Below are 18,360 nucleotides of genomic sequence, written 5' to 3'. Positions count from 1 at the left end.
TTTCCCAAACCTGTGGATTAAAGCAGGTTTATATAGCCTATCAGATGGCTCTTCGAAAAGGTGGCAGTGGTTCACTTAAATGGTGTGTCTTTTCTAGAAATTCATGTCCGTTCATCCAAAGACCATGTCCTTTTCCGAACAGGTATACCAGTTCATGAAACAGTGCATCATTTCGGAGCATCGGTTCAAAAATAGTGCATTAGTTCGTTGAAGAATTGCATCAGTTGGAAACACTGTTTTGAAATCTACATGCATGCATAAATGAAGGATTACTGTTGCGTTTTTTCCCTTTGATATTCAGATTAAGTTTATTTGACTTCGATATTCAGATTAAATTTCTGTCAAATAAACTTTGTCCAAAAAAATAAAATCCAAAGCTGAGCGACAACAATAACAACACAAGGCATCTCTTATTGCTTGTCTCACTTAATGTGTCAAAATGTGTTTCACAATATAAACACTTTAAAGCTTCTTTCTCCCACCAATGTGGGAGCATTTTAGTAAGCTTTCCTATTTTGAGCACACTTTCCATTTTGGTGTAAACTCAATTTTCTCTTCCACTTAATTTCCTCCATTTTCCATTCAAACACATACATAGAACCCAACATCAACATCTAATGAAGCGCCCTGAATTCTCACAGTTGGTGCAAGCACTATAGACCGGAAAATAAAGGCCACTGCTGTGCTTGGTAACTATCAAGAATTTGACGGAGAATCAGCTTTTCAACCTAATGATTTTCCTCCCACACTATTGCCTCTTGCCTATCCTGGAAGCAATGCTAGTAATTCTGGTGCTAAATATTGTACCACTGCTTCGCTGAACAACACGACTGTAATGGGAAAGATTGTGCTGTGTGAAGATGGTATAATAGCACGAGCTAATAAAGGAAAAGCGGTGAAGGCAGCTGGTGGTGCTGCCATGATTCTTATGAACGTAGAAGCCAGGGCTAACACAACATTGGCTGAGGCACATGTCCTCCCAGTGACACACATGCCTATGTTGATGGTCTAAAAATCAAAGAGTACATAAACTCAACAGCAACTCCTACAGCCACAATCATGTTCAAGCGAACTATAATCGGAGATGATCATGCTCCAGCAGTTGCTGGATTTTCTTCCAGGGGTCCAAATTATGCAAGTCCTGGAATTCTAAAACCGGACATTATTGGCCCTGGCGTTAACATTCTAGCAGCTTGGCATATGTCTTTGGAGAACAACACAAACACCAACTCGACATTCAACATGATCTCAGGCACCTCAATGTCTTGTCCTCACCTCAGTGGCGTTGCAGCATTACTAAAAAGTGTTCACCCTGATTGTTCTCCAGCTGCAATTAAGTCAGCAATTATGACAACAGCTGATGTCTTAAACCTCGAATCCAACTTAATCGAGGATGAAACATACCTTCCAGCCAATGTTTCTGCGACTGGTGCAGGTCATGTTAATCCATCAAAAGCAAACGATCCAGGCCTGATATATGACACAGAACCATCCGATTACTTAGCTTATTTATGTGGTCTAAATTACACGGATGAACAAGTTGGGATTTTTTTGCAGCACAAAGCTAATTGTTTACTGATTACTAGCATCTTAGAAGGTCAACTAAATTATCCAGCATTTTCGATTCAAGTCAGATACAACTCAACACCTCAAGTATATTCAAGAACTGCGATGAATGTTGGACAAGCCAACTCAACGTACAGAATTGAAATTGATTCACCACCATTCCTTGATGAAAAAGTTGAACCAGCTACACTTGGTTTTTTCCAGGTGAAACAAAAATTGAGTTATCAAGTGACATTTACACCTTTGGCTACTAGACCAAGTACCACTTTTAATCAGGGATCTCTCAGATGGATTTCTGAGAAACACATTGTTAGGAGTCCAATTGCTGTTCGGTTTTTAATTTTTTGAAGACACACTGATCAAGATTTTGCTTTTGCAATAAAATCATTTTCAATATACATTATCATAAATACGAATAAATATATAAAAATTGCACAATGAATCAGCTAATTATAAACGGATGACATGATATAGGACACTTGCTTCTTAATAAATTTCATCCCACGGAGAAGGCTTACATCTCATTTCCTTTAGTAATATCTATTCAATGTTCTGGACTTGCTTTCCTCTTCCAGTACTTACTGTCGTATTAACTCGTAAAATAATGTGTACATTCATCTAATAAATTCAAGTTATTTTGCTCAAGAGATCAATTCTTGAATAGGTAAAGCTTCAAACAGCGAAGATTATGAAAGGAGAAAGTTAATACTTGAAAATATCTCTATTCGACATATTCGATAGTAAGTTTTAGTAAGATTGTGTACTCTAGAAATTCATAAGTTTGAGCATTTTCCCCTTCAATTTTCATGCAAGTCATTACACATTTTATTCTAATGCTATTATTTATAATATTTTACACTAATCGCACGAGATACAGTGAAACACGCTTCAGAAACTTATAATAAGGGGGAAAGAGAGCAACCAGCGACTAGGGCTGCCGATGGAAAAGAAATAACAAGTGACTGCACTTCAAATTGCGTTATGCAAATCGACCATACCCCCAAATTACTTCTGATAAGATTTTGAACCAACAATTTTAAAGTTTCTATAGAATATCGGGAAAAGCAGAATAATATGGACCTAATTTAATATTTTTCACTTTTTATAATCTACTCAAAGAGCTCTCTATACATGATTAAATAGTTGTATTTATTCAAGGCCGAATAGCTTAGTAGACCCCTATACAGCTGTATTTGTTTCAAGTTGTTATCTTAGTTTTTGTATTCTGTTGTTTCATCTAAGACACTTTTTACAACTTATGCTTTAAACCTTTCTTATCGTTAATGCTTATTGTGTTGAGTCGGATAAAATGTGTGATTATACACCTTTAAAAGCAAGTGAATACAATAATTTGAACTTTAAAACGTATTAAACCATGGGGGGCTTCTTCTCTCTCCCCTCCCCGTCTTGTTCATCAGTACTCACCTCTTTTCATTTTCATCGTGCTCACTCTCTTGGAGGCATGTAAGAGGTGGAATATAAGTTAAAATTTGATTAACCTTCTTTTTTCAAAAGTTCCTGTAAACGCTGGAGTAGTTACCAACAAAGTGATCAGAAAAACTCCAAACAAGAAAAACAAAATTTAACATCAGATTGAGAAGTTCCATCAATTGTCAGCTCTACAAAAAGAAAACACAAACAAGAAATAGGGAAGTTCAGAGAAATTTCAAAAATAAGGGAATGAAAAGCTTCATTCATCTGCTGCATGCCCTTCCTTCAAATGCAAACAAGAAAAAAGAAAGTCTCGGTAATCTTAATTTTTTCATAAATCTATGACGTAAATGTTCTCAAGTTCTTCGGCGAGCTAGCTTCAAACAACATGAGCTTAATTACAACAAAATTTTCATGGTTGATCGTAGTAAAGAAGAAAGATTTATATTAGTTATTCTCCAAAAATCATTTTCATGAACTGTCATTCATATTTCATTATTTGTCATGTACTCTATGATAATTTGTTTTATCGTTTAATTTGTCTTGATAGACATTAATTTAATTTGCACTGTCATCATGTTCTAAATAGCGTCCACTCTCCAAAACTTTTTGAAAAATAGCTATTGTCTCAGTCTTCCAAATTCCATAGGCAAAATTTCAAGATAATATTCTGAAATTTGACTCATAAATTTAGAACTTCATAATAGTGTGATGTGATATAGGTATATATCTTCTACCCTCTAATTGTAAATATTCTTGGGAGGGACTAAAATTATTAAGTATCAAATATATTAATGACAAGAATGATCCAAATAGAGACATTAAAAATCAAATAGTTTGCCTGATTCAATTTGGTGACAACACCATAATTTTAGTAAAATAGCATTTAAACAACTAAAAATATTGAAGAATGTAATACATAACTCATATATAATCACATTGAACAATTCAAAATTCAAGAAAATATTTACAAATAGTTATCTGTCTTTTGATATCTGATTAAAGATAGTCCATGAAGTTTATAAATGTAATACATTTGCAGTTTACTTTTAATAAATCAATTAAAAAAAACATGTTCTCCTGTTGAAGATGAGGTTATGACTTTTCGATAATACAAATAACGTACACTAGATAGATGATATTGTCACCAAACACGAATCCAAAATTTTAACTTAATGATTCGATCTTTTGAGTTCTTAACATTGAAATCATTACAATTTTAAAATTATGATGTAAAATATAATATTTATCAAAATTTTATTTTCACATGTATATATGTATTTCGCTGTACTAGTAGGACTCCATCCGTCACTGCTGCCATGTTTGGTTTTTCTTGGAAATGCACTTTGTTTAAAATGAGAAGAAAACAAATATGAAACTAATTCAAGTAAAGGGTGTATTATTTCTTGTTTGCCAAATGTTGTGCCATTCAACACAAAATGTCAAATGAAGTGGTAATGCTTGATTTTGTTAATATTGACAAAGCTAAACACTTTTCAAACTTAGAAGTTAGCATATTATTATAGGAGTACTTAACCGCAGGCTTATAGGGATCCTTTAAACTTTGTTCTAATTCCCTTTCATTATCTCACCATTAGTTAAGAGGGATATAACAGGGGAATGTTTGTGTATTTTAAATTTGGAGCAAAAGCTAATCACATTATTGTTAAGTAACATATTACGTCTTTTATAGTTGTGGTGTCTAGGTCAGCTTGTCATTCCTCAACTAATTCCAGGAGATACATGTTGTATGGTTCAAAATCCAATTTTGGCATCTGAACGTGTCAGAAGGTGACACATGGGACTAGAGCTCGAGTCAACTATTCATTGCTTTAACTGTATTCATCAACAAGTGATTTAGTATCAAGAAACTACTGTTCGTTCATTAAAATTTGTGTGTTCTTGATCCTCTCAAACAAATCAATTGTTATTCTAAGTCACCTATATAGGGGTAAACACCAGCACAAATCTCCTCCCGCCAGTACAGGGTAACTATTACATTCACCTTATTGACTATTAGGCCATACTATTTGGTTCAAAATATAGTACTTATTTCTGCTTCAACACTAGGTGTGTGGGTCCGTTTGCGCTAACCTTTACAAGCATCGATTATTTTGGTAACATGTACTTGCGAGGTGAACATGTCTCAAGGTTTCCAAGTTGACTTGAACATTCCTTAAAAAGTATATAGTAGATTGATGATTTCATCTATATCATGTTGCTATGCCAAGTTCATTATAAAAGAGAAAAATAGAATAAAATTGTTTTAGCGTGTATCTCTAGGCATGACTACTTCACATATCTCTGATAACTTCTGACTTGCAAATTAAAAAATACTTACAATAACTATATATACCCCTCAATTAATATTTCAAAACACACAGCAAATAACAGCTCTATCACTAGCACTAAAGTATCATGGCTCAATACAGGCCAATGCTCATTATAATCGGGCTGATTTGTGTGCTCTTTACATTTACCACTAATGCAACTGAACAGAACAATTCACAAATCTATATTATTCATTGTGAGTTCCCTGATGGAGACAGGCCTATCAGATATCAAGATTTAGAAAGCTGGTATCTTTCTTTCTTGCCTGCAACAACCTTGGATAGTGGCCGTGAGGCACCACGATTGATATATTCCTATCGAAATGTCCTAACGGGGTTTGCAGCTAAGTTATCACCAGAGGATTTAAAGGAAATGGAGAAAATGGAAGGATTTGTTTCTGCACGCCCCGAGGTGCTACTTGATTTACACACCACACATAGTGTCAATTTCTTGGGTTTGAACCAGAACATGGGGTTCTGGAAAAACTCGAATTATGGGAAAGGTGTGATCATTGGAGTCATTGACACGGGAATTTTCCCCGACCACCCTTCATTTAGCGATGATGGGATGCCACCTCCCCCTGCCAAATGGAAGGGTAAGTGTGAATTTGATGTCACGAAGTGTAACAACAAACTCATTGGAGTGAGGTACTTCGAGTCCTCACAGATTGATCCATGGGATGAACTTGGTCACGGTACACATACTGCTAGCACGGCTGCTGGACGACTTGTGCCAGGTGCCAACATTTTTGGCAATGCTAATGGCACTGCTGCGGGCGTTGCACCTCTTGCTCATCTTGCCATTTACAAAGCGTGCTCTTCTTTTGGTTGTACTCTGAGCAACTTTTTGGCTGCAATGGATATGGCTATTGAAGATGGTGTCGATGTGCTTTCAATTTCAGCTGGTAGACTAGAATTAAATTTGTATGAGGACTATATTGCGCTTGGTGCCTATAGTGCTATGGAAAAAGGAATCTTTGTCAGCTGTTCTGCTGGAAATTCAGGACCAACTAGTTTTACAGTGTCTAATGGAGCTCCCTGGATTCTCACAGTTGGTGCAAGCACTATTGACAGGAAAATAAAGGCCACTGCTGTGCTTGGGAACAATCAAGAATTCGACGGACAATCAGCCTTTCAACCTAGTGAATTTCCTCCAACACAGTTGCCTCTTGTCTATCCTGGAAGCAACGCTAGTGACATTCTTGCTGAATATTGTTACCCTTCTTCGTTGAACAACACGAATGTCACGGGAAAGATAGTGTTGTGTCAGTTTGGTATCACGGATCGAATTGATAAAGGGAGAGCAGTAAAGGCAGCTGGTGGTGCTGCCATGATTCTAATGAATTCAAGATCCCTGGATAACACAACATTGGCCGATGCGCATGTCCTTCCGGTGACACATGTTAGCTATGTTGATGGTCTAAAAATACAAGAATACATAAATTCGACAACCACCCCTACAGCCACAATAGTATTCAAAGGAACTATAATCGGAGATGATCATGCTCCAGTTGTTGCTGGATTTTCTTCTAGGGGTCCAAGTTATGCAAGTCGTGGAATTCTAAAACCGGACATTATTGGTCCTGGTGTTAACATTTTAGCAGCTTGGCATACTTCCTTGGAGAACAAAACGAACACAAACTCTACTTTTAACATGATTTCAGGCACCTCAATGTCTTGTCCTCATCTCAGTGGCGTTGCAGCGCTACTTAAAAGTGTTCACCCCGATTGGTCTCCAGCTGCAATTAAGTCAGCAATTATGACAACAGCTGATGTCTTAAACCTCGGATCCAACTTAATCGAGGATGAAACTGACCTTCCAGCTGATGTCTTTGCCACAGGTGCAGGACACGTTAATCCATCAAAAGCAAATGATCCCGGACTGATATATGATATCGAACCATCCAATTACTTACCTTACTTATGTGGTTTGAATTACACAAACAGACAAGTTATGATGTTTTTGCAGCGCAAAGTTAATTGTTCGGAGATTACGAGCATCTTAGAAAGTCAGCTAAATTATCCATCGTTTTCGATTCAAATCAGAAGCAACTCAGAAGCTCTAGTATATTCAAGAACTGTAACAAATGTAGGACAAGCCAACTCAACATACAGAGTTGAAATTGATTCACCGCAGGGTCTTGATGTGAAAGTTGAACCAGCTACACTTGTTTTTTCAGAAGTGAAACAAAAATTGAGTTATCAAGTGACATTTACACCTTTGGCTACTAGACCAAGTACCATATATAATCAGGGATCTCTCAGATGGATTTCTGAAAAACACATTGTTAGGAGTCCAATTGTTGTTCGTTTTTCTTTTTTCTGAAGTGACAAGTGAAGGAGCTGATCTCAGTGACAAACTGATCAAGATTTTTTATTTGCAATAAAGCCTCTTCAAGATGTCACTTTGATTTATTATTTGTGTTTAGCCATGTATACACATTGTAAATGTATCTTCTTTTTTTTCTCCTCTGCCCCTCAATTTGCAATAAAAACAAGGCTTGTTGTCACCCGACCCTCCTCAGACTCCACTTATGGAACAATGCTTAATGTAAAAAGAAGTTAAAGCTTTGTATTGGTCCTTGTTTGCCAAGGATTTAGCAGTCTGGAGTTGAGAAATCACCAAACATGTTTTTCCTCATTAAAAAACAAAAGGTCAAATTAATTGGTAATGCTTGATTGTGTCAATATTGACAAAGTACAAAACTTTTAAAACTTAGAAGTTAAGATATAGTTATAGAAGTAATTAACATCAGGTCTGTTGAGCTCCTTTAAATCTTTATCCATTTTTTTTAATTTAGAGGAGGTGCAGTCTTAAGACGTTATTGTAGTTCCCTTTAATTATCTCACTATTTGTTAAGAGGGATAATAATTGTTGTACGGTTTTGAAAATTTGTGTTCAGTATTCTCAATTTTGTGATTTTTTAAAATGTTCTACCATTACCGTGTTGAATTATTTGGTATGGTTCAGTATTTTAAGTTCGGTTTTAGTTTGTGCAGAACCGCAAGCCAATTACTACATTTGTTCAACTTCAACTTACATACAATAGCTAATTATGACTTTAGTCCAAAGTTTAGACCTTTTATTAATTTGTATTTTTTTTCTTAATTGAATTATTACCTTTATGATAATATAATTTATATGAATTGTATATGTAATTAAGTATTTCGGTACAGTATTCAGTGTTTTGATATTTCAAATATTTTTCAAACGCATATAATAACTGTAACAAATATCGTAATACCAAAAAAGAAAAATTAATCGAACTGCCAAAAATTTCAATTTCTATATGATAACTTGGCACGCACACCCCTAATTCATAAATGTATGTGTTGTTTAAGAGATTTGGAGCAAAATGTTTAAGAGATTTGGAGCAAAAGCTAATGACATTATTGCTAAAATAACATAGTACTCATTTTTAATTAACCAAAAAAAAAAAAAAAAAAGTAATCATTTCAGCACAAGCTGTGAATTGAATAAGTTGTCTCGTGTATTAGTTTAGGTGGACGCAAGTTGACTCGGACATTACTTATGGAGAGAAAGTATATGGTAGATTGACTTCTTCGTGTCTATGTTGCTATGTCAATCTCATTATAAAAGAGAATTAAAATATAATCAAATTATTTTACCGTGTTGATGACCAATTCACTTTCCATTTTTTATTTAATCCAAGAATCTCAAGGCATGACTATTTCATATATCTATATGGCTTATGACTTGCAAATATAAAAATATACTTCCAATGACTATATGTACCCTTAATCAAAATTCCAAAATACTCACCAAAATCCTTAAGCAGATACATCATTTTTTTTTCTAACGTTGTTCCTTCATTGTAGATATAATCCAAATTCATTTTTCTAAAGTTGTCATGGCTCAATTCAGTTTAATTGTCACTATAATTGGGCTTATTTGTGTGTTCTTTCCATTTACCACTAATGCAACTGAACATCCTGTATATCAAAGGCCTAAAGAAGAACAAGAACAAAGCAATTCACAAGTCTATATTGTTCATTGTGAGTTTCCGGATGGCGATAGGGGTACAAGATATCAAGATTTAGAAAGCTGGTATCTTTCTTTCTTGCCTGCAACAACCTCGGATAGTGCTCGTGAGGCACCACGTTTGATCTATTCGTATCGCAATGTTCTAACAGGATTTGCAGCTAAGTTGTCGCCGGATGACCTAAAGCAAATGGAGAAAATGGAAGGATTTATTTCAGCGCGCCCCGAGAGGGTACTTGATTTGTACACCACACATAGTACCAGTTTCTTGGGGTTGCACCAGAACATGGGGTTCTGGAATGACTCGAATTATGGGAAAGGTGTGATCATTGGAGTCATTGACTCGGGAATTTTCCCGGATCATCCTTCGTTTAGTGACGATGGGATGCCACCTCCCCCTGCTAAATGGAAGGGTAAGTGTGAATTTAATGTCACAAAGTGTAACAACAAGCTCATTGGCGCGAGGTACTTCCGGTCCTCGGGGAACGGGACACCATGGGACGAAAATGGGCACGGTACGCATACTGCTAGTACAGCTGCAGGACGTTTCGTGCCTGGTGCTAACATTTTTGGCAATGCCAATGGCACAGCCGTGGGCGTTGCACCTCTTGCTCATATTGCAGTTTACAAAGTGTGCGCTGCTGTCACTTGCTCGGAGAGCGACACTTTGGCTGCAATGGATATGGCTATTAGTGATGGAGTCGACGTGCTTTCGCTTTCACTTGGTAAACTAACTAATAATTTCTATGAGGACAACATTGCACTTGGTGCCTTTAGTGCTATGGAAAAGGGAATCTTTGTAAGCTGTGCTGCTGGAAATTCAGGGCCATCCAGTTCTTCGACATCTAATGAAGCACCCTGGATTTTAACAGTTGGTGCAAGCACGATTGACAGGAAAATCAAGGCCACTGCCGTACTGGGGAACAATCAAGAACTTGATGGAGAATCAGCCTATCAACCTAGTGACTTTCCTCCAACACTGTTGCCTCTTGCCTATCCTGGAAACAATGCTAGTAACTTAAATGCTAAATATTGTACCCCTGCTTCACTGAACAACACGAATGTCGTGGGAAAGATTGTGTTGTGTGAGGTTGGTATAACGACGCGAGTTGATAAAGGGAAAGCTGTGAAGGCAGCTGGTGGCGCTGCCATGATTCTTATGAATACAAAAGCCATTGCTAACACAACATTGGCCGAGGCGCATGTCCTTCCGGTGACACATGTTAGCTATGCAGATGGTCTAAAAATCAAGGAGTATATAAACTCAACACTAATCCCTACTGCGACAATAGCATTCAAGGGAACTAGAATCGGAGATGATCGTGCTCCAGTGGTTGCTGGATTTTCTTCCAGGGGACCAAATTTTGCTAGTCCTGGAATTCTAAAACCGGACATTATCGGTCCTGGTGTTAACATACTAGCAGCTTGGCATATTTCCTTGGAAAACAAAACAAACACCAACTCTAGATTTAACATGATCTCAGGTACCTCAATGTCTTGTCCTCATCTCAGTGGCGTTGCAGCACTACTAAAAAGCGCTCACCCTGATTGGTCTCCAGCTGCAATTAAGTCAGCAATTATGACAACAGCCGATGTTCTAAACCTCAGATCCAACTTAATCGAGGATGAGACGTACCTTCCAGCCGATGTCTTTGCCACGGGTGCAGGCCACGTTAATCCATCAAAAGCGAATGATCCTGGCCTTGTATATGACATAAAAACATCTGATTACTTACCTTATTTATGTGGTCTAAATTACACCGACAGACAAGTTGGAATCATTTTGCAGCGCAAAGCTAATTGTTCGGAAATTACTAGCATCTTAGAAGGTGAGTTAAACTATCCATCGTTTTCAATCAAAGTCACAGGCAACTCAACAGCTCAAGTGTATTCAAGAACTGTGACGAACGTAGGACAAGCCTACTCAACATACAGAGTTGAAATTGGTTCACCACCTGGACTTGATGTGAAAGTTGAACCAACTACACTTGTTTTTTCAGAGGTGAAACAAAAACTAAGCTATCAAGTGACACTTACACCTTTGGCTACTATACCAAATTCCACTTTTAGTCAGGGATCTCTCAGATGGATTTCTGAAAAACATATTGTTAGGAGCCCAATCGCTGTTCGGTTTTTATCTTTCTGAAGAAACAAATGGAGGAGCTGATCTCAGTGACACATTGATCAAGATTTTTCATTTGCAATAAAACTATTTTCAATATAAATGTATCTTCTTCTGTTCTTTTTTAATGTGCAATAAAATCATATACTATTATTTTGTTATTTTTCTCTCTTGTAAATACAATCATACTCATGTTCTGTAACAATACAAAAAGTGATCCTACACCAATGTTTTTCGTAGTAAATGTAAGCAACTCATATTTTCAACGATTTTCGATCTGGAGAATCGTGCTTACTCAAAATAAGGCAAATAAAATATTCCTTCTGTTTTGTATTAGTTCGTCTTTTTTTTAAAAATGTTTATTTCAATTTAATTGTTCAAGTTTTAAAATCACGAGTATTTTTTACATATGTTTTCCATTTTATCCTTGATAGGAATACTAAATACATCCACAGATTTCAAAAGTATTGAATAGTACAGGAGTGATCTCAATTCTCAAAACCAAAATTAAATGATTGTTACTAGTTTCAATTATAAATACTCAATGTTTTAGACGTAATGAATGAGACGGAGTGATATGTACCAAATTACAATGTTTAACCATTGCATTGATTATTGCACTTTAAAATGCATATAAGTTAAATATGTAAAATACATCTTTATTTATTGATTTCTTAATAGGTGTGCCAAGTCCATAGAGTTCAATTAATACGAAACGGAGAGAGTAGTATGGAGAATAAAATATGCTCGAGTGTAAAAGGAGAAAAACTAAAAAAGAACATGGAGCGAACCATTCAAAATGAATATTTTAGTTGGCCATGATGCAACAGAAGTTGACTTTTAGATATATATGGTTGGCACTTTGGAATTCCTGTGGACATTATTTTGTCCTTTATCACAATGTTCTGGATTTGATTTCTTGAAAAGTGATGCTTTGAGTAAAATTGATACAGCAATAGAAGATTAACTGGACAAATATTTACTAAGATTTTTAATAATGTTGGCAAAGCATATATAGTCTTTACTGAAATTTTGAGTATTAAAGATTGATAGTTGTGCTTAAGTGTTGGTTGGTCCATCATATAAAATTACAAGTACGATTAATATAGTTGCGAGGTAAAATGATTTATGATTAAACATATGAGTCATTTTCCATGTTTCAAAGAAAAAATTTTCTTGACAACCAAACACTAAAAAAAATGACTTATTTTCCTTCATATACCAAACACATATTGTATCCACTAATTTGCATACGCTCGTAGGTCATGTCAATCCATCAAAACAATTGATCCCCGGCTTTATCTTATGACATCGACCAACTGAGCTAATTCACTCATAATCTCATAAATCTCAAAACACGAAAATAAAATTAGTACTCTTATTTATAATAGTGCAAAAGCTACACGCTACAATAAAATAATTAATTAGTGGATAAACATTTGAGATTGATGTTTACTAATTACTTAACACCATTATCTGGCTATCCAAGATCAGCTTCACTTAGGGACAGGTACTAATATAATATTAAATGGATTTATTGCACTAACTTTGTCAGGAGCTACAATAATCTACAAGAACGACAACTAGCTATAAGTTCCCAATTTTGGATTTTCAGTAATGCTAACGTTTGATATTAGAATTTGTTCATTGGATTTTAGCTAAGCTTCCAAATGAATAGGGTTGAACTAATAATTTAATCAGCCAATGAAATAAATAATACAGCTCTGATATCTTTAAAAATCCAACATTCTGGTTTACTTCCTATCTTCTTATGATATTAGTTTCTCCCTTCATCCTAAAATACAACAGCTTTGTCAGTCAGCCGGTTGTCTTAGAAAGCTCCGTCTTAGAATAAATAGCATGTTCATTTAAGTTCGGATCATCCATAACCAAATCTTTATAGAAATATCAACCATGACTTGCATTTTTATCTTCTCTATTGCTCTCTTGTTGATTTTTCATTTGACTATTGCTCAATGTCAGACCGGTTTCCAAACTTACCTTGTTCATGTAAATAAGCCTGATGTGCAAGTTGTGGCTAATTTAGCTGATATGGAAAGGTACTAAAACTCTTTTTTACCGGTGGTAACTGCTGGTTCGGAGGAGCCATCGCGGATTATTCACTCGTACCATCATGTGGCCATTGGCTTTGCAGCTAGGTTGTCAGCTGAGGAGGTAAAAGACATGGAAAAGAAAGATGGTTTTGTGTCCGCGAGGATTGAGAAGATTTTGTCTTTGCATACAACACATACTCCAAACTTTTTGGGGTTGTATCAAAATATGGGGTTCTGGCAAGAGTCAAATTATGGTAAAGGTGTGATCATTGAACTTCTTGACACTGGGATTAATCCAGGTCATCCATCTTTTAGTGATAAAAACATGCCACCTCCACCAGCGAAATGGAAAGGGAAATGTGAAAACATAACTTGTAACAAGAAGCTCATTCGTGCGAGGAATTTTGTCAAGGGTTCAACTAGTTCACCGTTATGGCACACTTACTTCTAGCGTAGCTGCTGGGAACTTTGTTGATGATGCAAATTTGTTTGGCAATGCCAATGGCACAGCAGCCGGCATGGCCCCTCTTGCTCACATTGCCATGTACAAGGTGTGTTCAGACTCTGGTTGTTCTGATATTGACACATTGGCTGCAATTGATGCTGCAATAGACGATGGTGTTGATGTGCTTTCTCTCTCCATTGGTGGATATACTGCTCCTTTTTATGATGATGGTATGGCCATTGGCGCTTTTGCTGCAATCCAAAGGGGTATCTTTATGAGCGCTTCTGCTGGTAATGATGGTCCACTCAGTGCTACATTGGCAAATGTGGCCCCTTGGATTCTCACGGTTGGCTCTAGCACCCATGATAGGAAGATAGTGGCAACAATTATACTAGGGAATGAACAAGAATATGATGGTGAATCAATTTTTCACCCAACAGACTTTCCTCATGCCTTATTTCCCTTGGTATACCCTGGCTTGTTAGATCAAGAGGCTGCCCTATGTTCATCAGGATCGTTGAATAGCACTGATGTCAAAGGCAAAGTTGTCGTGTGTGACAATGGAGGTGGTATAACAAGACTTGAGAAGGGGCAAACTGTAAGGGATGCAGGTGGTGTTGCCATGGTTCTTGTCAATCTAGAGATTGACGGAGATTGCACGTTAGCTTATGTTGATGTCCTCCCTACAACAAATGTAGGTTATAGTACAGGAGAACTGATTAAAGCCTACATAAACTCAACCTCCACACCCTCGGCGGGAATCCTTTTCAAAGGCACTAGCACAGGCTTTAAGAACGCACCATCTGTATCATCTTTTTCCTCCAGGGGTCCTAGCTTGGCAAGTCCAGGCATACACAAACCAGACATTATAGGTCCTGGAGTAAACATCCTTGCAGCAACGCACATTTCAGTGGAGAACAAAATTCGCACCGATTTGGCATTTAACATCGTCTCGGGTACCTCAATCTCATGTCCTCACCTTAGTGGCATTGTGGCTTTGCTTAAAAGTGCACGCCCTGATTGGTCACCAGCTGCTATTAAATCTGCGATAATGACTACTGCTGATCAATTCAACATTGAAGATCAGCCCATCCTTGATCAGAGGAATCTACCTGCTGATATTTTTGCTATTGGTGCTGGCCATATAAATGCATCGAAAGCAAGTGATCCAGGACTTATTTATGACATCCAACCGCATAACTACATTCGATATCTATGCGGCCTTGGCTACACAGATAAGCAAATCGAGCTCATTGTGCAACAAACTACCAAATGCTCGCTACAATCAAGTATACCCGAGGCAGAACTAAACTATCCTTCTTTCTCCATCACACTAGGACCAGAGTCGCAAAATTACACAAGGATAGTTACAAATGTTGGTGAAGCAAGCTCAACTTACGTCGTTAACATCACTCAAGTTCAAGGAGTCAATATAGTTGTTGAGCCAACCACACTTGTATTCACCAAGGTGAACCAACATGCAACTTATTCAGTTTCCTTTACTCAAATAGGTGGCATTACTGGCCATTTTGTTCAAGGAGCTATATCATGGATCTCTAATAAGTATGTTGTTAGAAGCCCAATCTCTGTTAAATTGGAATAATTTTTTTTTTTTTTTTTTTTTTTTGTGAAACAAAACGATAAATCTAAAACAAGTTTTATGGGAACATGGTAGAGAAACACACCGTTCTAAATTTCTCACAAAAAAAACTAGTGTAATTTGATGTCCTCAGCGCTAAGAAAGCTCAACTATGTTAGGTGAGTTTACCGAATGTCGCTTCCTCTTCAGTGCTTTCGGCTTAGATTCTTTTCCTAGAGAAGAAGCTACATCATCAGCAGCACTTTTGCTGGTGCTGTCATCCTCACTGCTACTGTCTTCAGATTCTGTCTCGTTGTCACTGCTGGGCAGATTGATTGCTGGTTGGTCAGTTGCTATTGCGGATTCAGCAGCTGAAACAGCCTCCTGTGTGTGAAGCTCAGCGACGCCCAACATTAAGTCCATCTCTATGTATTCAGATTCTTCACCCGTAAGAGCTTCAATATCATATTTCTCAGGATTCTTCTTCGCTTCAAGCTCCACTTTTCTAGTATTTTCCAAAAACACACCCAAAAAATCCTTCACCTTTGTTAGAACTTGGCTTTTGGGTACAGAAGAAATTTCGGGCTTCTTATTACAAAGGTCAGGTTTTAAATTTAGGGATTCAGATCCGCCATCTCTACTGCAAAAGACAAGTTTTGATTCCAAGGACAAGGCTTCAGCCTCCAAACGAAGCAGATCTTTGCTGTTTGACTGCATATCACAACCAAGGGCAAGCAACTGATGATCTACTTTGCTTGGCCTAAATTGAAGAGAAAGAAACGAGCGATCACCCGAAAATAACAAAGCAATCCTTTCTTTCGAATTTAGGTTAAGAAAGCTACTCTAATCTTGTAATCAAACTAGGGCAAATTTCATAAATAGGCATAGCAACGCGTCGTAATTATATAATATAACAAGTTGTATTTTATATTTTTATAAACTGTTATAAATATATATAATTTTTACTGTTTGATATATAATTTATATTTTTACAAATTGTTATTACAAAAATATAAATATATATGCTATAAAATATAATTTGATAAAAATATTATTATTTTTTATAATTTAGTACTTACGATTAAGTATGTTCATTTTTTCCTTCAAACTACATACACTAGTGAACACTAGCAGTCCAAGAGAGGTTGCGTTCTTAAGCATCACTTCTAAATGGGCTAAGAAATTCGTCCAATCCTACTTAAATCTCTTTTACAAGGAGAAAATAGAGAAATGACATTTCAACTCAAATAAATTCCATAAAAATGATCATAAAATTTAAATTTCATTTTTTAGCTATTTCAATTTGCTAGCTTATTCTATACGCATTCTATACAGTTTATATACATATCTTATATATATACATATTCTATATAAAAATTATACAGTTTTATACACAATTTATATAATAATTATACAATTTTTTACACATTTTATACAACAATTATATAATTTTTATACACATTCTACACAAATTTTTATATATTTTTTATACGCATACATATTTAATAGAATTATACAATTTCTATACATAAATCTTATATAAATATATATTTTATATAACAATTATATCATTTTTATATAATTATATTTAATTATTATTTTTAAACAATCCAAGAAAAAGAAAAATATTTTTCAGTTAAAAAATTTGTAGCAAAAAAAAAAAAACTAAAAAGTTGAATGACCCAAATTGAAAAGGCTGAAAATGACCCAATGATCATTCAGTGACATTAGTTTGACTGTGTCACGACCCGAACCGAGGGCCTGACTATGATGAGCATCCTGAATCATAAAGGTCCGGACGTCCCTTTTTATCTGGTAGTCATGCACAACATATATATAATAAAAAAAGATGTGGAATGAAATATAATACAGAATCATGGTCATTCTGATTTCAATTTATAGATGGAAAGTAGTAAAACCCATCAACAGCTAGACAATATCTGAACCCGTCTATGAAATTTCTAAGACATGATAAATGACAATTATCTAAATTTGGGAAAAGGCCCCCAGTAGACCTAAAAACAAAATGAATGTCATAGTCTGAAATAATCAGGCCTTCTGGAATAAAGAAGGCTCACCACTGCACAGTCTTTTCTCTCTGAAATCTCTACTGCTTAGCTGGACCTCTAGATTTAAGCCTCAGACTCTGAAAAGTAGGAGGTCAATACAATTGTACTGGTACACAGAGCAAATCCAAAATAATAATTGATATTTAACATATATGAGAGCAATTTAAAAACAGTTCATAAATATGTCACATAGTAAGAATCGCATAGGCATTTTTAAAGGACTCTATAAAATCATCTGAACTCTGTGACACTCTTTGTTTTACTTCTGCACTAGGTGGTATTCCCTACAATTCTGTAATTCCATGGGCTATATGGAATCTTCCCTTAACTCGGCAGCCAAACCCCCAATCCAAGTTTGCCGTCAGGGTCGGAGTCTCTGAATCTCTACTACGCCACAGGGCCGTCGCCAGCGTACAAAAGTAACATACCCGTATCAGCGAAACACGATTTTTAGGCTATGAGTCGTTTGGCTCGTGCCCTCTTCGGGTAACTACCTAACCCTCTTTAAGCCCATTTTTAATTCTTTACAACATACAATCTTTGAAATCAGACTCTGAAGACTCTAGTTCTGTTATGGCATAAATTTATATGGTATCGTCATATCATTGACTTGTAAGTCACATTCTCTGAGCTATTTATAGCAAATTATAATCTCTGTTTCAAAACGTAAGTCTGGGACCACCATATCAATAAATCATTTCAAAGAACTCTTTCTTAAAGCTCATGTAAACATATGCAAGAAACTCTCTTTTTCAACATTT

General features: G+C 36.2%; 4 protein-coding genes and 1 pseudogene across 4 annotated transcripts; 4 read left to right on the top strand and 1 right to left on the bottom strand.

Moving 5' to 3' along the window:
- Nucleotides 1-1,164: 1,164 nt before the first annotated feature.
- Nucleotides 1,165-1,914, top strand: LOC107867048 (subtilisin-like protease 3). Its single transcript, XM_047409775.1, has one exon. The coding sequence runs from the start codon at nt 1,201-1,203 to the stop codon at nt 1,912-1,914; it is 714 nt and encodes a 237-aa protein (XP_047265731.1). The 5' UTR covers nt 1,165-1,200.
- A 3,450-nt stretch (nt 1,915-5,364) lies between these two features.
- LOC107852545 (subtilisin-like protease) lies at nt 5,365-7,899 on the top strand. The gene has a single exon (XM_016697584.2). The coding sequence runs from the start codon at nt 5,416-5,418 to the stop codon at nt 7,651-7,653; it is 2,238 nt and encodes a 745-aa protein (XP_016553070.2). The 5' UTR covers nt 5,365-5,415; the 3' UTR covers nt 7,654-7,899.
- Nucleotides 7,900-9,066: 1,167 nt separating this feature from the next.
- On the top strand, nt 9,067-11,788 carry LOC107867056 (subtilisin-like protease). The gene has a single exon (XM_016713156.2). The coding sequence runs from the start codon at nt 9,200-9,202 to the stop codon at nt 11,474-11,476; it is 2,277 nt and encodes a 758-aa protein (XP_016568642.1). The 5' UTR covers nt 9,067-9,199; the 3' UTR covers nt 11,477-11,788.
- Nucleotides 11,789-13,325: 1,537 nt separating this feature from the next.
- Nucleotides 13,326-15,554, top strand: LOC107867062 (annotated as a pseudogene).
- LOC107867066 lies at nt 15,541-16,247 on the bottom strand. Its single transcript, XM_016713177.2, has one exon. The coding sequence runs from the start codon at nt 16,245-16,247 to the stop codon at nt 15,687-15,689; it is 561 nt and encodes a 186-aa protein (XP_016568663.1). The 3' UTR covers nt 15,541-15,686.
- Between the last annotated feature and the right edge of the window lie 2,113 nt (nt 16,248-18,360).

The sequence above is a fragment of the Capsicum annuum genome, chromosome 1 (assembly GCF_002878395.1).
Source record: "Capsicum annuum cultivar UCD-10X-F1 chromosome 1, UCD10Xv1.1, whole genome shotgun sequence".
Lineage (NCBI taxonomy): Eukaryota > Viridiplantae > Streptophyta > Magnoliopsida > Solanales > Solanaceae > Capsicum > Capsicum annuum.
This window is presented reverse-complemented; position numbering and strand designations above follow the sequence as displayed.

Coding starts and splice junctions, on each gene's coding strand:
- LOC107867048 (XM_047409775.1), top strand. CDS start 1,201: ATGTCTTTGGAGAACAACACAAACACCAACTCGACATTCAACATGATC.
- LOC107852545 (XM_016697584.2), top strand. CDS start 5,416: ATGGCTCAATACAGGCCAATGCTCATTATAATCGGGCTGATTTGTGTG.
- LOC107867056 (XM_016713156.2), top strand. CDS start 9,200: ATGGCTCAATTCAGTTTAATTGTCACTATAATTGGGCTTATTTGTGTG.
- LOC107867066 (XM_016713177.2), bottom strand. CDS start 16,247: ATGCAGTCAAACAGCAAAGATCTGCTTCGTTTGGAGGCTGAAGCCTTG.